Genomic DNA, 23,049 nt, shown 5'->3' with positions numbered 1-23,049 from the left:
ACAAGAGCGGCTCTGCAAACGACATGACGCCCGCAGACCATTCCGAAGTCTGCATTCCAAAATGTCACTCCTCTCCGAGCCCTGCCGTGCGGCCAAACAATGGTTTTCCCCCACATATGGAGTACTGGTGAACTCCGGAGCAACTGCAAAACAACTTTTGTGGTCCAATTTCTCCTGTTACCTTTGTGAAAATAGAAAAATTGGTGTCTAAAGTAAAATTTTAGTGAAAAAAAGTTCATTTTTTTCTTTCACATTGGATTAATTCCTGTGAAGAACCTGAAGGGTTAATAAACTTCTTGAATGTGGTTTTGAGCACCTTGAGGGGTGCAGTTTTTAGAATGGTGTCACTTTTATGTATTTTCTGTCATATAGACCCCTCAAAGTGACTTCAAATGTGATGTGGTCCCTAAAAAAATGTTTTTGTAAATTTTTTTGGAAAAATGAGAAATCGCTGGTCAACTTTTAACCCTCATAACTCCCTAACAAAATTTTTTGGGGTTCCAAAATTGTGCTGATGTAAAGTAGACATGTGGGAAATGTTATTTATTAATTGTGTGACATATCTCTCTGATTTAAAAGCATGAAAATTTCAACATTTTTGCCAAATTTCCGATTTTTTCACAAATAAAGGCAAGTCACATTGAATAAATTTTACCCCTATCATGAAGTACAATATGTCACGAAAAAACAGTCTCAGAATCAGGGGGATCCGTAGAAGCTTCAGAGTAATTACCGCAAAGTGACAGTGGCCATAATTGTAAAAATTGGCCTGGTCAATAACGTGCAAACAGCCTTTGGGGGTCAATGGGTTAAGAAGGCCCCCTACTCTGCACTTACTACCTGCATTAATTGCACCTGTCTGAACTCGTTACCTCTATAAAAGACACCTGTCCACACGCTCAATCACACTCCAACCTCTCCATCATGGCCAAGACCTAAGAGCTGTCTAAGGACACCAGAGACAAAATTCTAGACCTGCACAAGGCTGGGATGGGCTACAGGACAATAGGCAAGCAGCTTGGTGAGAAGACAACAACTGTTGGCACAATTATTAGAAAATGGAAGAAACACAAGATGACTGTCAATCTATCTTCCTCGGTCTGGGGCTCCATGCAAGGTCTCGACTCGTGGGGTAAGGATGATTCTGAGAACAGTCAGGGATCAGCCCAGAACTATACGGGAGGACCTGGTGAATGACATGAAGGGAGCTGAGACCACAGTCTCAAACATTATCATTAGTAACACACTACGCCATCATGGATTAAAATCCTGCAGGGCTCCCAAGATCCCCCTGCTCACGCCAGCACATGTCCAGGCCCGTTTTAAGTTTGCCAATGACCATTTGAATGATCCAGAAAACATGGGAGATGGTAAAGATAACTTTTTGGTTTCAACTCTACTTGCTGTGTTTGAAGGAAGGATGAGTACAACCTCGAGAACACCGTCCCAACCGTGAAGCATGGTGGGGGAAACCATGCTTTGGGGGGTGCTTTTCTGCAAAGGGACAGGATGACTGCACTGTATTGAAGGGAGGATGGATGGGGTCATTTATCACGAGATTTTGGCCACCAAACTCCTTCCTTCAGTAAGAGCATGGATGATGGGTCGTGGCTGGATCTTCCAGCATGACAATGACCCGAAACACACAGCCAGGGCAACTAAGGAGCGGCTCCGTAAGAAGAATTTCAAGGTCCTGGAGTGGTCTAGCCAGTCTCCAGACCTGAACCCAATAGAAAATCTTTGGAGGGAGCTGAAACTCAATGTTGCCCAGCGAAAGCCCCGAAACCAGAAAGATCTGGAGAAGATCTGTATGGAGGAGGGGGCCAAAATCCCTGCTGCAGTGTGTGCAAACCTGGTCAGTAACTGCAGGAAACGTCTGACCTCTGTAATTGTAACAAAATTTTTGGTACAGAAACCCAAGTCCTGTTTTTCTATTGTATCAAATACTTATTTCATGTAATAAGATGCTAATTAATTATGTAAAATCATAAAATGTGATGGATATTATTGTTCGATTCTGTCTCTCACAAATGAAGTGACCTACGATAAATATCACAGATCTCTCCACTCTGTGTAGGTGGAAAACTTACAGAATCGGCCGTGGATCAAATACTTATTTTCCCGACTGTAGCAGAAATCACGGTCTCATTTAAAGCCCGACCATCGGCTGGATTTCAAGAGAGCTCCGTAATGATAAGAACGAAGGTGTTCAACCACCCCCTCCGGCAGTCCTAGCAACCCACCGGCGAGTCGCCATCATGTCATGGGCACGCAGATGGTCACGTGGTACCACGCACACCCATGTCGGTGCGTGTTAAATGCCGCTGTCAGAGTTTGACAGCGTCATCTAACAGGTTAACAATTGCTGTCTCGACTCCACTCGCAATTGTTAGAGGCGGGTCCTGGCTGTAACACACAGCCATCACCTGCCAAGTACAAGTACCCCAGCCATCACCTGCCAAGTACAAGTACCCCAGCCATCACCTGCCGAGTACAAGTACACCAGCCATCACCTGCCAAGTACAAGTACACCAGCCATCACCTGCCGAGTACAAGTACCCCAGCCATCACCTGCCAAGTACAAGTACCCCAGCCATCACCTGCCGAGTACAAGTACCCCAGCCATCACCTGCCGAGTACAAGTACACCAGCCATCACCTGCCGAGTACAAGTACACCAGCCATCACCTGCCAAGTACAAGTACCCCAGCCATCACCTGCCAAGTACAAGTACACCAGCCATCACCTGCCAAGTACAAGTACCCCAGCCATCACCTGCCGAGTACAAGTACACCAGCCATCACCTGCCGAGTACAAGTACACCAGCCATCACCTGCCAAGTACAAGTACACCAGCCGAATACAAGTACCCCAGCCATCACCTGCCAAGTACAAGTACCCCAGCCATCACCTGCCGAGTACAAGTACACCAGCCATCACCTGCCGAGTACAAGTACACCAGCCATCACCTGCCGAGTACAAGTACACCAGCCATCACCTGCCGAGTACAAGTACACCAGCCATCACCTGCCGAGTACATGTACACCAGCCATCACCTGCCGAGTACAAGTACACCAGCCATCACCTGCCGAGTACAAGTACACCAGCCATCACCTGCCGAGTACAAGTACACCAGCCATCACCTGCCGAGAACAAGTACACCAGCCATCACCTGCCGAGAACAAGTACACCAGCCATCACCTGCCGAGTACAAGTACACCAGCCATCACCTGCCGAGTACAAGTACACCAGCCATCACCTGCCGAGTACAAGTACACCAGCCATCACCTGCCGAGTACAAGTACACCAGCCATCACCTGCCGAGTACAAGTACACCAGCCATCACCTGCCGAGTACAAGTACACCAGCCATCACCTGCCGAGTACAAGTACACCAGCCATCACCTGCCGAGTACAAGTACACCAGCCATAACCTGCCGAGTACAAGTACACCAGCCATCACCTGCCAAGTACAAGTACACCAGCCATCACCTGCCAAGTACAAGTACACCAGCCATCACCTGCCAAGTATGGGGCCAGCTGGGGTGGTGAATCCGCTTCCATACACCCACTTCAGACTTGCACCATAAGTTTACGGCGCATGTCGTTAAGGGGTTAATATGCAAATGAGGGATACGTGCTTCTGGTGGTGTCAAAGCACTTCCTAAGTTTCTGCCTCCTAAGAGCCGTTCCCCGCCCAGCCCCAGCTTTCTCTACCCATGGGTGCTGTCAGACGGCCATGTATATCGGACTGAGCTGGGAACACCGTGCACGGACTGGCTCTCCCGACCCGAGGATGACAGCTTCATGTATTTCTATGCAGCCATCACGGTCGGGTCACCAGTCAATCCATGCACTGCGTTCAGAGGTCGCTTCGATCTATATGGCTGTCTGTGCCCTAAGCCAGGGAACAGCGAAAGGGAGGCAAAGGCTTGGGAAGTGCTTTAAAACTCCCAGAGCACATAACCCTCATTTGAATATTAACTAAAACCGTGTTTTTTCACTCAGGAAGCAACAGTTGGCATCAGTGAAGGACATTAACCTTTAGAGAGAAACATGACCATGGAGTGGTGGTGGGGGGGGCGTGCGGAAACGTTCCCTTACATGGGAAACCGGAAACATTACCTACCACCCATGGGAACCACAAGAAGCATCCACCCCAGGAGCCACCACAGTTATGCACCGCTAGAGGAAGAAAGCATCCACCCCAGGGGCCACCCAAGTCAGGAAGCAAGGATCCACCACAAGAGCCAATCACAGTCATCCACCACTAGAGGAAGGAAACATCCACCCCAGGGGCCACCCTAGTCAGGAAGCAAGGATCCACCACAAGGGCCAATCACAGTCATCCACCACTAGAGGAAGGAAACATCCACCCCAGGGGCCACCCTAGTCAGGAAGCAAGGATCCACCACAAGGGCCAATCACAGTCATCCACCACTAGAGGAAGTAGACATCCACCCCAGGGGCCACCCTAGTCAGGAAGCAAGGATCCATCACAAGGGCCAATCACAGTCATCCACCACTAGAGGAAGGAGACATCCACCCCAGGGGTCACCCTAGTCAGGAAGCAAGGATCCACCACAAGGGCCAATCACAGTCATCCACCACTAGAGGAAGGAGACATCCACCCCAGGGGCCACCCTAGTCAGGAAGCAAGGATCCACCACAAGGGCCAATCACAGTCATCCACCACTAGAGGAAGGAAACATCCACCCCAGGGGCCACCCTAGTCAGGAAGCAAGGATCCACCACAAGGGCCAATCACAGTCATTCACCACTAGAGGAAGGAGACATCCACCCCAGGGGCCACCCTAGTCAGGAAGCAAGGATCCACCACAAGGGCCAATCACAGTCATTCACCACTAGAGGAAGGAGACATCCACCCCAGGGGCCACCCTAGTCAGGAAGCAAGGATCCACCACAAGGGCCAATCACAGTCATCCACCACTAGAGGAAGGAGACATCCACCCCAGGGGCCACCCTAGTCAGGAAGCAAGGATCCACCTCAGGGGCCATTCTTCCTGACTAGGGTGGCCCCTGGGGTGGATGTCTCCTTCCTTTAGTGGTGGATGACTGTGATTGGCCCCTGAGGTGGATCCTTGCTTCCTGACTAGGGTGGCCCCTGGGGTGGATGCTTTCTTCCTCTAGTGGTGGATGACTGATTGGCCCTTGTGGAGGATCCTTGCTTCCTGACTAGGGTGGCCCCTGAGGTGGATGCCTCCTTCCTCTAGTGGTGGATGACTGTGATTGGCCCCTGAGGTGGATCCTTTCTTCCTGACTAGGGTGGCCTCTGGGGTGGATGCCTCCTTCCTCTAGTGGTGGATGACTGTGATTGGCCCCTGAGGTGGATCCTATCACAGTCATCCACCACTAGAGGAAGGAGACATCCACCCCAGAGGCCACCCTAGTCAGGAAGAAAGGATCCACCTCAGGGGCCAATCACAGTCATCCACCACTAGAGGAAGGAGGCATCCACCCCAGGGGCCACCCTAGTCAGGAAGAAAGGATCCACCTCAGGGGCCAATCACAGTCATCCACCACTAGAAGAAGAAAGCATCCACCCCAGGGGCCACCCTAGTCAGGAAGGAAGGGTCCACCTCAGGGGCCAATCACAGTCATCCACCACTAGAGGAAGGAGGCATCCACCCCAGGGGCCACCCTAGTCAGGAAGAAAGGATCCACCTCAGGGGCCAATCACAGTCATCCACCACTAGAGGAAGGAGGCATCCACCCCAGAGGCCACCCTAGTCAGGAAGCAAGGATCCTCCAGAAGGGCCAATCACAGTCATTCACCACTAGAGGAAGGAGACATCCACCCCAGGGGCCACCCTAGTCAGGAAGAAAGGATCCACCTCAGGGGCCATCATAGTCATTCATCGCTAAAAGAAGGAAGCATCCACCAAGGAAGGAAGGAAGGGTCCACCTCAGGGGCCATCACAGTCATCCACCGCTAGAGGAAGGAGGCATCCACCCCAGGGGCCACCCTAGTCAAGAAGCAAGGATCCACCACAAGGGCCAATCACAGTCATCCACCACTAGAAGAAGAAAGCATCCACCCCAGGGGCCACCCTAGTCAGGAAGGAAGGGTCCACCTCAGGGGCCATCACAGTCATCCATCGCTAAAAGAAGGAAGCATCCACCAAGGAAGGATCCACCTCAGGGGCCATCACAGTCATCCGTGGGAACCACAAGAAGCATCCACCCCAGGGGCCTCCATAGTTCATCTACTGCTGGAGGAGGGAAGAATCCACACAGGGTCCACCACAGTCATCCACCGCTGGAGGAGAGAAGCATCTACCCCAGGGGCTGTAATAGAGAAGTGAACTGACTTCCGCCCACCATGACCTAGACCTGCCCTAAAATAGATTATTAAAGGGAATGTGTCATCAGAAAGTAACCTATTCGCTTTCAAAAAAAGAAGGCTGAGAGGAGACGTAATAGCTGTCGACACGTATCTGCAGGGTGGTCTCACCGTAGAGGGGTCATCCTTATTCTCATTTACACATGGAAACACGAGAAGCAATGGGAGGAAGCAGAGTCTTCACCCAGAGGCTGGACAGACATCCAGAGGTTTAGTGACTCCGGCATTCAGCTGGAGGCCCGACGCGTGGAGCCGGAGGCCCGACGCGGGGAGCCGGAGGCCCGACGCGGGGAGCCGGAGGCCCGACGCGGGGAGCCGGAGGCCCGACGCGGGGAGCCGGAGGCCCGACGCGGGGAGCCGGAGGCCCCCTCACACTAATATTCCAGGACTCCATTGTGTAAATCAGGCTTTTCTGTTATTTGTATTTTTGCCAATGATTTTTTAGATCTTTATTAAACAAAACAACAATTTTCACACTGACAACCTGGGTTTTCGAGACCCACACATCCTGTACGGCTCCATATCATCATAGGCAGGAACTCACTGACTGATAACACCTCTCTATACAGCTGATAACACAGGATCCACCATTCACAATAGATGATATCACATCTCACCTCCTCCTTCTGTACAATGACTGATAATACCTCTATATACAGCAGATAACACAGGTTCCACCATTCACAACAGACGATGTCACAGCTCACCTCCTCCTCCTCCTCCTGTACAATGACTGATAACGCCTCTATATACAGCTGATCACACAGGATCCACCATTCACAATAGACAATGTCACAGCTCACCTCCTCCTCCTCCTGTACAATGACTGATAACACCTCTATATACAGTAGATAACACATGATCCACCTTTCACAATAAGTGATATCTACTGTATATAGAGCTGCTATCAGTCATTGTACAGGAGGAGGAGGTGAGCTGCGATCTCACCTATTAATATTGGATCCTGTGTTATCTACTGTATATAGAGGTGTTATCAGTCATTGTACAGGAGGAGGTGAGCTGTGATCTCACCTATTGTGAAAGGTGGATCTGGTGTTATCCCAGCCCACCTCCTCCTCCTCCTGTGCACTTTGCACATGCCCAGTAGATGCCTCAATGGTGTGTGAGGCTGCCGAGTGCAGCTAATGTACACGTGTTGTTTCCTGAAGAGCAGCAGATAGGAGTGTGAAGGAGGCGCCGAGGCCGGGGGGGAGGCTGCGGATTTTTCATCCTTATTATTAATAGGAGAAAACGTAAAGAATAAAATACATTTAAAGCACAAAACCAAAAGAAGCGAATCCCCTGCAGCAAATAAACCACAATAATGCATGAAAATAAGGTAGGGTGCTAAGGAAACAATCAAAACATCTAAAAGCCATCCCACCACGTCACGGTGACCCTAATCAGGACAGTCCTAACCTTCAATAATAAAAGCTTACCATTTATCAAGTGACATAATGTGAATAAGGACCGAGAAGGGCTGAGCACGGATAATGGACACCCAGGCATGGGAACTAAATGGATGTAATGTCCAGCTCAGAGAAAAGGGAGGCCGCAACCAGGGAAAAAAGAGGGAGGCCACAGCCAGGCAAAATAGAAAAGGGAGGCCGCAACCAGGCAACGAGAAAAGGGAGGCCGCAACCAGGCAACGAGAAAAGGGAGGCCGCAACCAGGCAACGAGAAAAGGGAGGCCGCAACCAGGCAACGAGAAAAGGGAGGCCGCAACCAGGCAACGAGAAAAGGGAGGCCGCAACCAGGCAACGAGAAAAGGGAGGCCGCAACCAGGCAACGAGAAAAGGGAGGCCGCAACCAGGCAACGAGAAAAGGGAGGCCGCAACCAGGCAACGAGAAAAGGGAGGCCGCAACCAGGCAACGAGAAAAGGGAGGCCGCAACCAGGCAAAGAGAAAAGGGAGGCCGCAACCAGGCAAAGAGAAAAGGGAGGCCGCAACCAGGCAAAAATAAAAGGGAGGCAGTAACCAGGTAAAGAGAAAAGGGAGGCCACAACCAGGTAAAGAGAATAGGGAGGCCACCACCTTACTTGCGCAGAGCATGAAGCCCTGCCCGCTGTACATCCTTTTATGTTCGAGTTCAGCTCTTTAGGTTTCTGATGACACATTCCCTTTAAGACGAAGGTCACGGCCTCATCCTCCGGGCCTCAGCCTCTGCTGACAAGTGAGCGGTGCTTACCTCCCATCTGCTCCCAGCTCTCCCCGATCACCTCTGACAGCTTCTTGGTGCGGTGGTCTCTGGGCGCCGGCTGCACAGAACACACAGGTGGTCAGAGATGGCCCCGCCCACATGACTCCCACCCACGGCCCAAGCACGGAGTCCCCAGCCCCCTCCTCATCCCACTACAGGAGGAGGAACTCTAGAGAAGTGACACTTCACAAATATCTGGTCCCGGGAAAGCTGGGTGACGGCAGGTGCCCGAAGGAGCAAACCTCAGCGACCGGCAACATAAAGGGCCGATGCATCAGGCGGTGTTCACACAGGAGACGTGCTGCAGCCAGACGCTCCTACACGTAAAGGAGGGTGCGCCGGACAAGTAACGTGCACCGCTGCAGACAATCTCATGAGTCTCTGTATACAGGGAGCTCCCCCTAGTGGTGGCTGCACACAGAATCTGATCATGTATCTCTGTATACAGGGAGCTCCCCCTAGTGGTGACTGCAGACAGAATCTGATCCTGTATCTCTGTATACAGGGAGCTCCCCCTAGTGGTGACTGCAGACAGAATCTTATCCTGTATCTCTGTATACAGGGAGCTCCCCCTAGTGGTGACTGCAGACAGAATCTTATCCTGTATCTCTGTATACAGGGAGCTCCCCCTAGTGGTGACTGCAGACAGAATCTTATCCTGTATTTCTGTATACAGGGAGCTCCCCCTAGTGGTGGCTGTGGACAGGTAGAATCTCAGAATTGCGTTACAGCTCTGTCTAGCAGTGGGGGAGAAGGAGTTGGGGTGGTATCTCAATTAGAGCCCAAAATTGTCCTGGGAACTTTCCAACTTGAATAATTTAGGTCTCCTTCTTACAACAGTTATCAAATGCACTGTAGTGTAATATGGGAGCTTGTGTGTAGGAGACAGCAGACCCGGGGCTGCCCTGACACAAGGCGCACATGGTACTGAGGTGTAACCCAGCTTTCCCGATGCACTGACAAGCGTGAAGCTGGGATACAGCTTAGTAGTGACACATTCTGCGACCGCTCCTGATGCCGGGAGAGCCGGGTGACACCATGGACGCCGGGAGAGCCGGGTGACACCATGGACGCCGGGTGACACCATGGACGCCGGGAGAGCCGGGTGACACCATGGACGCCGGGAGAGCCGGGTGACACCATGGATGCAGGCTGGCCTGGCTCCCCCCCCCACTGGCCCAGGACGCAGGCCGGCCCGGCTCCCCCCACTGGCCCAGGACGCAGGCCGGCCCGGCTCCCCCCCCACTGGCCCAGGACGCAGGCCGCCCGGCTCCCCCCCCACTGGCCCAGGACGCAGGCCAGCCCAGCTCCCCCCACTGGCCCAGGACACAGGCCGGCCCGGCTCCCCCCCCACTGGCCCAGGACGCAGGCCGGCCCGGCTCCCCCCCCACTGGCCCAGGACGCAGGCCGGCCCGGCTCCCCCCCCACTGGCCCAGGACGCAGGCCGGCCCGGCTCCCCCCCCACTGGCCCAGGACGCAGGCCAGCCCACAGTACGTTTTCCGCTCCTCCCGCACAGCACGTTGTCACCCCACACCCCAGTGATGTCTGACCTGCCATTTGTGCTCTCTATATTGGAGAAGCTCTATAGAGTTTCCCTTGATGGCAGAAAACACCCAGAGGGAAGAAGAGTCCTCAAAATCCAGGTCCACAGGAACATACGGGAGGGCGACATATAGCGGGTGGGTAAGACGCGGACCGGCCAAGATCGAGAACAGGTAGATTCCAGGAACACTAGAAAACAGAAGATGTGGTCACCGGCCAATATACACTGCACAACAAGCCTACACTGCGCCCCATCCCGGACCTCCATCAGGGGTCACCTGACCACACCCCCACCTGACCACACCCCGCCCACAACACCAGCATCAGAAGTCATCAGACCCCCCAGCTCCTCACCCATCGCACAGCACGGCTACTTGTTCTCCTCTGGGGCAGCAGCGGATCCTGGAGACTGCAGATCCCTGAAAGAAACAAGATCTCACTAGTAACTAAAAAAGGAGGATCCCAGCTTCAAATGCCCCATCACCTGAAGAGGATCCGGGGCCCCCCGCGCCACACTCCGGGGGGACCCACCCAGCGCCACACTCCGGGGGGGACCCCCCACGCGCCATGCTCCAGGGGGGACCCCCCACGCGCCATGCTCCAGGGGGGACCCCCCATGCGCCACACTCCGGGGGGACCCCAGCGCCACACTCCGGGGGGACCCCAGCGCCACACTCCGGGGGGACCCCAGCGCCACACTCCGGGGGGACCCCCCCGCGCTCTCACCTTGACCTCTAGGAGACCATCTTCAGGCCTCGGGATGCTGCTGATCCTACAATTCTGAAGCTCTTGTCCGGTCTCGTACCTCCAGAGACGCAGCGTCCCATCCTAAAAGGGAAGAAAAAAATGCGTCTAAGGGGCAGGGAACATAATAATAATTTTTATTTCTATGGCACCAACATATTCCGCTGCTCTTTACAATTAAGTAGGGACATATACAGACAATATAAACAATACAATGTATCACATTTCACAGTTACAGGGGCAGTGAGGGTCCGGCCGCTCACAAGCTACAATGTATATGGAAATGGGGGACACAATAGGTAGAACACGGTCATCAGCCGGTATCCGTCTAAGGGCAGATACCGTACATGGAGGATGTGGAGACAGATGAATACGCAGGGGGCAGATTAAGATTAATATTTAGGAGGGAACAGGGGAGAGTTAGGTTGGTGGGTTGAGGTGGTCGGCTTGTCTAAACAGATGGGTTTTTAAAACACTTTTGAAGACGTGGGGGCTAGGCATCAGTCGGATCGTCAGGGGTAGAGCATTCCAGAAAACTGCCGCATCACGAGAGAAGTCTTGAAGACGGAGGTGCGAGGTTTGGATTATGGGGGATGTTAGTCTTAGGTCATTTGTAGAACGGGGGGCACATGTAGGGCAATAGAGATGAGAGAGGAGATACAGTACAGACCAAACGTTTAGACACACCTTCTCATTTAAAGATTTTTTTTGTATTTTCGTGACTATGAAAATTGTACATTCACACTGAAGGCATCAAAACTATGAATTACCACATGTGGGATTATATACTTAACAAAAAAGTGTGAAACAACTGAAAATATGTCTTATATTCTAGGTTCTTCAAAGTAGCCACCTTTTGCTTTGATGACTGCTTTGCACACTCTTGCCATTCTCTTGATGAGCTTCAAGAGGTAGTCACCGGAAATGGTCTTCACTTCACAGGTGTGCCCTGTCAGGTTTAATAAGTGGGATTTCTTGCCTTATAAATGGGGTTGGGACCATCAGTTGTGTTGTGCAGAAGTCTGGTGGATACACAGCTGATAGTCCTACTGAATAGACTGTTGTATTATGGCAAGAAAAAAGCAGCTAAGTAAAGAAAAAAGAGTGGCCATCATTACTTTAAGAAATGAAGGTCAGTCAGTCCGAAAAATTGGGCAAACTTTGAAAGTGTCCCCAAGTGCAGTTGCAAAAACCATCAAGCGCTACAAAGAAACTGGCTCACATGAGGACCGCCCCAGGAAAGGAAGACCAAGAGTCACCTCTGCTTCTGAGGATAAGTTTATCCGAGTCACCAGCCTCACAAATCGCAGGTTAACAGCAGCTCAGATTAGAGACCAGATCAATGCCACACAGAGTTCTAGCAGCAGACACGTCTCTACAACAACTGTTAAGAGGAGACTTTGTGCAGCAGGCCTTCATGGTAAAATAGCTGCTAGGAAACCACTGCTAAGGACAGGCAACAAGCAGAAGAGACTTGTTTGGGCTAAAGAACACAAGGAATGGACATTAGACCAGTGGAAATCTGTGCTTTGGTCTGATGAGTTCAAATTTGAGATCTTTGGTTCCAACCACCGTGTCTTTGTGCGACACAGAAAAGGTGAACGGATGGACTCTACATACCTGGTTCCCACTGTGATGCATGGAGGAGGAGGTGTGATGGTGTGGGGGGGCTTTGCTGGTGACACTGTTGGGGATTTATTCAAAATTGAAGGCATACTGAACTAGCATGGCTACCACAGCATCTTGCAGCGGCATGCTACTCCATCCGGTTTGCGTTTAGTTGGACCATCATTTATTTTTCAACAGGACAATGACCCCAAACACCTCCAGGCTGTGTAAGGGCTATTTGACCAAGAAGGAGAGTGATGGGGTGCTATGCCAGATGACCTGGCCTCCACAGTCACCAGACCTGAACCCAATCGAGATGGTTTGGGGTGAGCTGGACCGCAGAGTGAAGGCAAAAGGGCCAACAAGTGCTAAGCATCTCTGGGAACTCCTTCAAGATTGTTGGAAGACGATTTCCGGTGACTACCTCTCTTGAAGCTCATCAAGAGAATGCCAAGAGTGTGCAAAGCAGTCATCAAAGCAAAAGGTGGCTACTTTGAAGAACCTAGAATATAAGACATATTTTCAGTTGCTTCACACTTTTTTGTTAAGTATATAATTCCACATGTGGTAATTCATAGTTTTGATGCCTTCAGTGTGAATGTACAATTATCATAGTCATGAAAATGCAGAAAAATCTTTAAATGAGAAAGTGTGTCCAAACTTTTGGTCTGCACTGTATAAGGTGGTGCAGAACTGTGGAGAGCTTTGTGGGTGAGAGCGATGAGTTTATATCGGACCCTGTAGCTAATGGGTAATGAGTGTAATGACTGGCACAAGGTGGAGGCATTGGTGAAGCGGCTGGACAGAAATACGACCCTGGCTGCCGCATTCAGGACGGATTGGAGAGGAGAAAGTTTAGTAAGAGGGAGACCGATCAGTAGAGAGTTTCAGTAGTCCAGACGAGAGTGAATAAGAGCGACAGAGTTTTAGCAGTTTCAAAAGTGAGAAAAGATCGGATTCTGGAGATGTTTTTAAGATGCAGGTGACAAGAGCGAGTGAGTGATCGGATATAGGGAGTAAAGGAAAGGTTAGTGTCGAATATGACCCCAAGGCAGCGGGCGTGCTGCTGGGAGTTATGGTTGAACCCTCCAAGGTAATTTCGATGTTAGCTAGAATTGGGTTAGTAGAGGGGGGGGGGGCGACACAAGAAGTTCAGTTTTGGAGAGATTCAGTTTAAGATAGAGGGAGGACATGATGTTAGAGACAGCAGACAGACAATCCTTGGTATTTTGTATTAGGGTAGGGGTGATATCAGGGGAAGAGGTGTATAATTGGGTGTCGTCAGCATAGAGATGATACTGGAACCCAAATCTGCTGATTGTTTGTCCAATAGGGGCAGTGTATAGAGATAAGAGGAGGGGGCCTAGGACTGAGCCCTGCGGAACCTCGATAGTAAGGGGATGAGGAGAGGAAGAGGAGCTGGCAAAAGATACAGTGAAGGAGCGGTCAGAGAGGTAGGAGGATGTCATGGTACATAGTTTTCCCTGTCCTGCATTTCTGTATAAAATGTCATGATGTGATGTAAGTACCCATGCCCTTTCCCAGATCTTTGCTCCTCACCATAATTTAACTTGGGCTTGTGTCAATACCGCTAGAGGACTCCCCATTGTTCTCTTAAGCAGGGGGAGAACTCACAGTACACATCTTTATAGACACATCGGAGCCATGCCATGGACTAAACCATCGACTAGGAGGGGGGAAACCTCTCCTCCCCTACCCTTGGGCTGTTCCTGGTAGCCCAAGACAATGGACTTATGCGTGACCAGTGTTGTGTTGGGAGATCTCTGGAGGAAGAAGTGTGGGGGCTCTTAGCTGCGGCAAGACTTCACACCCGTCGGTGATTGTGGACTTATTATGGACTTTAGGAATAACATGGATTTTTGATTTGGTATGCTGCCTGCCTTAATAAATCCCGTTGGATCGTTCTTAGTCCGGTGGTCTCTTCTTGCTCTGCCGCATACCCCGTCACAGAGGAGAACCAGGAGAGAACGGTGTCCTTGAGGCCTATAGAGCGGAGCATAGTGAGGAGGAGCTGGTGATCCACAGTGTCGAATGTTGCAGAGAGATCCAGGAGAATCAGCAGAGAGATCCAGGAGAATCAGCAGGGAGCAGTGACCATTAGATTTAGCTGTTAGTAGATCATTAGAGACTTTAGTGAGGGCAATTTCAGTGGAGTATAAGGAGCGGAAACCAGATTGTAGAGGGTCGAGGAGAGAGTTATCTGAGAGATAGCGGATTAGACAGGAGTGGACCAAGCGTTCCAGGAGTTTAGAGATGAAAGGAAGGTTAGAAACCGGTCTGTAGTTAGCAGCACAGTTCTGGTCCAGGGATGGCTTTTTAAGTAAAGGGGTTATGATTGCATGTTTAAAAGAGAAAGGAAAGATACCTGAAGAAAGAGAGAGGTTAAATATTTTAGTTAGGTGGTGACCGCTGGGGAAAGGGACTGAAGGAGACGTGAGGGAATAGGGTCACTGTTGCAGGTTGTAGGGCGAGAAGAAACAAGGAGTCTGGTCACTACTTCTTCTGTGACAGGCTCGAAGATGGAAAGTGAACTTGAGGTGCGGGAAGGAAGGGGATCCAGACTCTGAGGGGATTGTGCAAAAATGTCTTGATGGATTTTTTGTAGGAAATAAGTGGCAGATCGGCAGCGCTTAGGTTGGTGACCGGGGTCTGTACTTTAGAGCTCAGGAGGGAGTGGAACATTTCAAAGAGTCATTTCGGATTGCTGGTTAGAGATGTGATGAGGGTGGTGAAGTGGACTTGTTTAGTCAGATGGAGGGCAGAGTTAAAAGTTTTGAGCATGAACTTATAGTGGATGAAGTCTTCTGCCAAGAGTGACTTTCTCCACAGACGCTCAGCGCACCTTGATCAGCGCTGGAGAAAACATGTCTGCATCGTGTGCCAGGGCTGCCGTCTATGCCGGGTCATTCTGTGTGTAGAAGGTGCTGCTTCATCCAGGGCGCTCCGCAATGTGGTGTTATAGAGACACAATGCTGAGTCTGGACAGGAGAGCGAGAAGATGGGGCTAAAGATGACCGTAGATTGTTCATAAGTTGCTGGGTATTAATGGCATGTAGATTTCTGTGTGTATGGTAAGTGGGGGTGTCCCGGGTGAGGAAACAGTCCTTGACAGAGAAGGAAAGAAGGTTGTGGTCAGAGAGCGGGAGAGGGGAGTTAGTAAAGTCATGCAGCGAGCAGAAACGTGAGAATACCAGGTCCAGAGTACTCCCGTCTTCATGCGTAGGAGAGTTAGTAAGCTATGAGACGGTTAGAGAAAGAAGATGAGAGGCAGATGGGGAAAGCGGCTTATCAATGTGGATGTTAAAATCCCCCATGATGAGAGTGGGAATATCACAGGACAGAAAGTGTGGAAGCCAGGTGGCAATGTGATCCAGAAACTGATGGGAGGTGTCTGGAGGGCGATACACAACCGCCACTCACAGGGAGAAGGGCTGGAAGAGTCTAACGTTGTGGACTTCGAAGGAAGGAAACATAAGTGAGGGAACCAGGGAGATGACCTGGAAAGCACATTGTGGTGAAAGGAACAAACCAACACCTCCACCCTGTCTGTTCTCCTGTCATACGAGAGCAGCTGCAGCGGTGGGGTCAGACTGCTCGATCCAGGTTTCAGTGAGAGCCAGAAGGTTAAGGGAATTTGAAAGGAAGAAAACTTGGATATTGAGGAGTTTATTGCGGGCTGAGCACGAGTTCCAAAGGGCAAAGTTAAAAGAGACAGGAGAAGGCAAGCAATGAATGTTTATAAGATCGGCAGGAATTCTGTGTGCAGCAGGATGAGAGTTATGTATACTAGTGTGTGGGGGTCCAGGGTTGGGGGAGATGTCAAACTAGGAGGAGGAGACAGAAGAGAAAGAGCAGGTGGTTCAGTGATTTGTGTGAGGGTTTTGTGAGCTGTATGGTGGTAGTGACTGAGAAAAGTCAGTAAGGTCTCAGTGTTGTCCATGGTAGAGGGCAGGAGAGAGGGACTGATGTACAGAGACTGTGTAGAATATGTCAAAGGGCAGAAAAGATGAAAGGAAACAGCAGTTAGGACATATATGAAGCAGAGAGATATGGAAATTAGGTGTTGTAGTGCAACTGAACAAAGAGCATGTTTGTTTGACTATCTGGCATAGCTGACCCGTCTCCTGCTCAGTCCTCTTGCCATGTTTATCTGGTGAGACACCGTGAATATTTTGGACACAGAATCAATTTCACAAGTGCCTCAGCAAACGTGTTCTCTTTAAGCCAGATGTGGATATATAGGAAGTACAGTATGTGCTGGGATGCAGGGCCAGTCTGCCTTCTTGAATAAGCAATTGGCAAGAGAGCGCAGCAGGTATTACTAGGCAGGAACAGCAGACGAGAAGTAAGGGGCGACAGGAGAAGGTTGCCGGGCACACAGGGTGGTGCGCAGGCGCCGGGCACACAGGGTGGTGCGCAGGCGCCGCGCACAAACGGTGGGGCGCAGGCACCAGGCACACGGGGTGGGGGATGTGTCGTCAGGTGTCACTTACTCCTGATCCGGACAGCAGCAGCTTCTCCTGACCCTCTGGCAATGCCAGCTGTGACACAAACCTGGAACATAAGACACATAAGCGGACGACCATTACTGACCATCAGTCCCCCAAAAAGTCACCTGTCACCCATTCTGCAAATTCCCACAGGGTCCACCTAGAAGCCCCTCCCATTACTGGCCACCCAGACCCAGCCCCTATAGAGCTTTTCCCAGAGACCCCTCGCCCTCATTACTTGGGGTGACAGCTCACTCAGTATGTCCTAGGCAGAATGAAGTGATGACGTGTGGCGCCCCCCACTGGCTGACTCGGATTTTCTCATCACGGTCACAGGTGATGACGTGTCGTCCGTCCAGAGTCACCGCCTGTAGGAGGAGAGGTGAGAGGAGGCAGCGAAGCAGTCGGTGACCCCATCCGAACTGCCCCCCAATTACCAGGTCCAGTAACATGGAGAGGTGCCCCAGCTCCAGGCGCCCGTCCTCCTGCGCCGCCTTCACAGGGAAAGAGAAAACGTCTCCAGACTTATCCGCCACCAGGAGCCGGCTGTCACAGGGTGAGAAGACGAGAGCGGTGCAGCGACGGCTCAGCCACCTGCACAAAGAGGGGACCCAGGATATAGAGCAGCCAGAGCCCACTCCACACCCCCCAAAGAGGAGACCCGGGGGATATAGAGCAGCCAGAGCCCACTCCACAACCCCCAAAGAGAGGACCCGGGGGATATAGAGCAGCCAGAGCCCACTCCACAACCCCCAAAGAGGGGACCCGGGGGATAAAGAGCAGCCAGAGCCCACTCCACAACCCTTCCCACAGAGACCCTGAGCCCACTCCACACCCCCTCCCACAGAGACCCTGAGCCCACCCACAATCCCTTCCCACAGAGACACTGAGCCCACCCACAATCCCTTCCCACAGAGACCCTGAGCCCACCCACAATCCCTTCCCACAGAGACCCTGAGCCCACCCACAATCCCTTCCCACAGAGACCCTGAGCCCACCCACAACCCCCTACCACAGAGACCCTAAGCCCACCCACAACCCCCTACCACAGAGACCCTGAGCCCACCCACACCTCCTACAGAGACCCTGAGCCCACCCACAATCCCCTCCCACAGAGACAGAGCCCACCCACATCCCCCTCCCACAGAGACACTGAGTCCACCCACATCCCCCTCCCACAGAGATCCTGAGCCCCCCCACACACCCTAGAGACACTGAGCCCACCCCCACACCCTAGAGACACTGAGCCCACTCCCACACCCTAGAGACACTGAGCCCACTCCCACACCCTAGAGACACTGAGCCCACCCCCACACCCTAGAGACACTGAGCCCACCCCCACACCCTAGAGACACTTTGAGCCCACCCCCACACCCTCTACAGAGGGCACAACTCCACCTTCAAACACCTCCCAGAGACCCTGACCTCGCCCCAAATCCCCCCAGAAGCCTTGACTCCACCCACACACCCCTCACAGAGACCCTGAGCCAACTCACAACCCCCTCCCACAGAGACCCTGAGCCCACCCACAACCCCCTCCCACAGAGACCCTGAGCCCACCCACAACCCCCTCCCACAGAGACCTTGAGCCCACCCACAACCCCCTCCCACAGAGACCCTGAGCCCACGCACAACCCCCTCCCACAGAGACCCTGAGCCCACGCACAACCCCCTCCCACAGAGACCCTGAGCCCACCCACAACCCCCTCCCACAGAGACCCTGAGCCCACCCACAACCCCCTCCCACAGAGACCCTGAGCCCACCCACAACCCCCTCCCACAGAGACCCTGAGCCCACCCACAACCCCCTCCCACAGAGACCCTGAGCCCACCCACAACCCCCTCCCACAGAGACCTTGAGCCCACCCACAACCCCCTCCCACAGAGACCTTGAGCCCACCCACAACCCCCTCCCAGAGACCTTGAGCCCACCCACAACCCCCTCCCACAGAGACCTTGAGCCCACCCACAACCCCCTACCAGAGACCCTGAGCCCACCCACAACCCCCTCCCACAGAGACCCTGAGCCCACCCACAGCCCCCTCCCAGAGACCCTGAGCCCATCCACAACCTCCTCCCACAGAGACCCTGAGTCCACCCACAACCTCCTCCCAGAGACCGAGCCCATCCACAACCTTCTCCTACAGAGACCTTGAGCCCACCCACAACCCCCTCCCACAGAGACCTTGAGCCCACCCACAACCCCCTCCCACAGAGACGCTGAGCCCACCCACAAACCCCTCCCACAGAGACCCTGAGCCCACCCACAACCCCCTCCCACAGAGACCTTGAGCCCACCTACAACCCCCTCCCACAGAGACCTTGAGCCCACCTACAACCCCCTCCCACAGAGACCTTGAGCCCACCCACAACCCCCTCCCACAGAGACCTTGAGCCCACCCACAACCCCCTCCCACAGAGACCCTGAGCCCACCCACAACCCCCTCCCAGAGACCCTGAGCCCACCCACAACCCCCTCCCACAGAGACCCTGAGCCCACCCCCATCCCCCTCCCAGAGACCCTGAGCCCACCCACAACCCCCTCCCACAGAGACCCTGAGCCCACCCACAACCCCCTCCCACAGAGACCCTGAGCCCACCCACAACCCCCTCCCACAGAGACCTTGAGCCCACCCACAACCCCCTCCCACACAGACCCTGAGCCCACCCACAACCCCCGACTCCACCCACAGAGACCCTGAGCCCACTCACAACCCGCTCCCACAGAGACCCTGAGCCCACCCACAACCCCCTCCCACAGAGACCCTGAGCCCACCCACAACCCCCTCCCACAGAGACCCTGAGCTCACCCACAACCCCCTCCCACAGAGACCCTGAGCCCACCCACAACTCCTTCCCACAGAGACCTTGAGCCCACCCACAACCTCCTCCCACAGAGACCTTGAGCCCGCCCACAACCCCCTCCCAGAGACCCTGACCTAATCCACACCCCCTCCAGAGACCCTGACTCCACCCACACTCCCTACCAAGACCCGGACCCCACCCACACCCTCTACAGAGGGCACAACTCCACCTTCAAACCCCTCCCAGAGATCCTGACCTCGCCCCAACCCCCCCCCAGAAACCTTGACTCCACCCACACACCCCTCACAGAGACCCTGACTCCCCCAAAAGGCCAAACTGCACCCACATATCCCAAACTTCTTGCACTGAGACCCCTGACTTCACCCACACCCCAAAGCCATCCCACTCAGACCCAACTACACCCACACAGCTGTCAGAAGGCCCGATTGCACCCCCAAAGCCCTCCCAGAGACCCACCCCCCAACTCCCTCCCACAAACATCCAATTCCACCCACACACTTCCCACAAAGGGGAACCTCCACCCCCAAACCCTCCCTACAGAGGGCCTGACTTCACCCACATCCCTCCCACAGAAGCCCCTGACCCTTCCCAAAAACATGCTTACTGCAACCCCAAAACCCTCCCACATCTGCACTCACAGACTTCTCACCGGACACTGATCATCTCCCAGTTCGGAGACGTCTTGAACAGGACAAGTCTTTTACTGTCATCAGTGAGAGCGAAGAAGTCACCGGAGGAGGAGAAAGCCACAGCCAAGATCTTCTCTGAGGCCGCGGTGGATGGGTCTTGCCTGCCGGGCAACAACACACAGGACGTCACAACCCCGGCTACAAACATCCACATCCCACCGCCACAGGGACCACTCACCGCTGAGCCGGGGGCCCCCGCTCCAGAGAGCCACAGTCAAATGTGAAAAACGGCTCATCGGTCCTGAAACGGCAAGAAATAGTCAGGAAAGGGTGAGACGCAGAGGGCTCCTACCAGGGATGGGGGGCTCCTACCTGGGATGGGGGACTCCTACCCGGGGGACTCCTACACAGGATGGGGGGCTCCTACCCGGTATGGGGGGCAGGCGAATCACTCCTACCCGGGGGGGTGGGGGCTCCTACCCAGGGCCCGCGTTATGGGGGTGCAAACTGGGTAACTGCTCAGTCAATTGCATGCTGCTAGTAGCGGTCACGATGGGGCCTGTGATTCGCTAGCTCCGGGGACCCCTCGGTCTGACATTGCACAGCAAAGCAATGATGGAGGAGGGCAGCCGTCTGCTCCCTCCCCCCACCATGCTCCCTCAGCGTCTGACGTCTCAGCCAGTGGGCGAAATGACGTCACTTCATCGCACCACGATGTGCCGGGCAGTAGAGCAGCGGGGGCCAGAGGAGAGGCGAGTATCTATTTATTTTTTTTAAATCAGTGACAACATTGTAGTGACTATAATACTGACGTAGAACCACAGTGGACGGAGGACTGGGCGGGGGGGCCCAGTATACCGTACGGAGGACTGCGCGGGGGGCCCAGTATACCGGACGGAGGACTGCGCGGGGGGCCCAGTATACCGGACGGAAGACTGCGCGGGGGGGGGGGGGGGGGGGCCCAGTCTACCGGACGGAGGACTGCGCGGGGGGGGGCCCAGTCTACCGGACGGAGGACTGCGCGGGGGGGGGCCCAGTCTACCGGACGGAGGACTGCGCGGGGGGGGGCCCAATCTACCGGACGGAGGACTGCGCGGGGGGGAACCCAATCTACCGCACGGAGGACTGCGCGGGGGGGGCCCAATCTACCGCACGGAGGACTGCGCGGGGGGGGCCCAATCTACCGCACGGAGGACTGCGCGGGGGGGCCCAATCTACCGCACGGAGGACTGCGCGGGGGCCCAATCTACCGCACGGAGGACTGCGCGGGGGCCCAATCTACCGCACGGAGGACTGCGCGGGGGCCCAATCTACCGCACGGAGGACTGCGCGGGGGCCCAATCTACCGCACGGAGGACTGCGCGGGGGCCCAATCTACCGCACGGAGGACTGCGCGGGGGCCCAATCTACCGCACGGAGGACTGCGCGGGGGCCCAATCTACCGCACGGAGGACTGCGCGGGGGCCCAATCTACCGCACGGAGGACTGCGCGGGGGCCCAATCTACCGCACGGAGGACTGCGCGGGGGCCCAATCTACCGCACGGAGGACTGCGCGGGGGCCCAATCTACCGCACGGAGGACTGCGCGGGGGCCCAATATACCGTACGGAGGACTGCGCGGGGGCCCAATATACCGTACGGAGGACTATGTGGGGCCATTATACTGTATGGAGGACTATGTGGGGTCCATTATACCGTACGGAGGACTATGTGGGGTCCATTATACTGTATGGAGGACTATGTGGGGTCCATTATACTGTATGGAGGACTATGTGGGGTCCATTATACTGTATGGAGGACTATGTGGGGTCCATTATACTGTTCTCGGCAGCACGTCACCCGGTGTGAGCTGCAGATGTTCCGATCTTCTCCGATATGGCTCGGATATTGTCAGCGCAGTGACTGCACCGTGAATGTGTCTGTGCAGGAGCAGAGCGTCAGCACTGGGGGTCCAAACCAGCCCTGATGCTACCAACACAGGGAGGGACGAGTACCTGATGCCGCCCCCCACAAGACGGCTGCCCCCGGCCACTGCCAACATCCCGCACCTCAGCCGCAGCATCACGGTGAGACCTGCGAGAAAGAGGAAGGAGATGGTGAGGACGGGGGAGAACGGGCGACGAGAGAGGGACGGGGGAGAACGGGCGACGAGAGAGGGACGGGGGAGAACGGGCGACGAGAGGGGGGGACGAGAGGGGGGGGACGAGAGGGGGGGACGAGAGGGGGGGGACGAGAGGGGGGGGACGAGAGGGGGGGACGAGGGGGGGGGACGAGAGGGGGGGACGAGAGGGGGGGACGAGAGAGGGGGACGAGAGAGGGACGGGGGGGGACGAGAGAGGGACGGGGGGGGCGAGAGACGGACAGGGGGGGGCGAGAGACGGACAGGGGGGGGCGAGAGACGGACAGGGGGGGGCGAGAGACGGACAGGGGGGGGCGAGAGACGGACAGGGGGGGGCGAGAGACGGACGGGGGGGACGAGAGACGGACGGGGGGGACGAGAGACGGACGGGGGGGACGAGAGACGGACGGGGGGGACGAGGGAGGGACGGGGGAGGGGGACGAGGGAGGGACGGGGGAGGGGGACGAGGGAGGGACGGGGGAGGGGGACGAGGGAGGGACGGGGGAGG

The 23,049-nt window shown here is 54.4% G+C and overlaps 1 protein-coding gene across 1 annotated transcript in view; it reads right to left on the bottom strand.

Annotated features, from left to right (window-relative positions):
- Positions 1-23,049, bottom strand: part of WDR4 (WDR4 tRNA N7-guanosine methyltransferase non-catalytic subunit) — a 30,240-nt gene that overhangs the window by 5,809 nt on the left and 1,382 nt on the right. Inside the window, exons 2-11 of the mRNA XM_073668830.1 lie at positions 22,417-22,495; positions 20,661-20,723; positions 20,443-20,583; positions 17,405-17,561; positions 17,223-17,335; positions 16,971-17,031; positions 10,831-10,932; positions 10,459-10,523; positions 10,113-10,293; positions 8,550-8,619 (exon numbers count right to left, since the gene is read on the bottom strand). Coding sequence (XP_073524931.1) covers positions 8,550-8,619; positions 10,113-10,293; positions 10,459-10,523; positions 10,831-10,932; positions 16,971-17,031; positions 17,223-17,335; positions 17,405-17,561; positions 20,443-20,583; positions 20,661-20,723; positions 22,417-22,484 — 1,021 coding nt within the window. The 5' untranslated portion in view covers positions 22,485-22,495. The remainder of the gene's footprint in view (positions 1-8,549; positions 8,620-10,112; positions 10,294-10,458; positions 10,524-10,830; positions 10,933-16,970; positions 17,032-17,222; positions 17,336-17,404; positions 17,562-20,442; positions 20,584-20,660; positions 20,724-22,416; positions 22,496-23,049) is intronic.

Source organism: Phyllobates terribilis, unplaced genomic scaffold, assembly GCF_046119375.1.
Source record: "Phyllobates terribilis strain yellow unplaced genomic scaffold, ASM4611937v1 Scaffold_2__4_contigs__length_985480577, whole genome shotgun sequence".
In the NCBI taxonomy this organism is placed as follows: domain Eukaryota; kingdom Metazoa; phylum Chordata; class Amphibia; order Anura; family Dendrobatidae; genus Phyllobates; species Phyllobates terribilis.
This window is presented reverse-complemented; position numbering and strand designations above follow the sequence as displayed.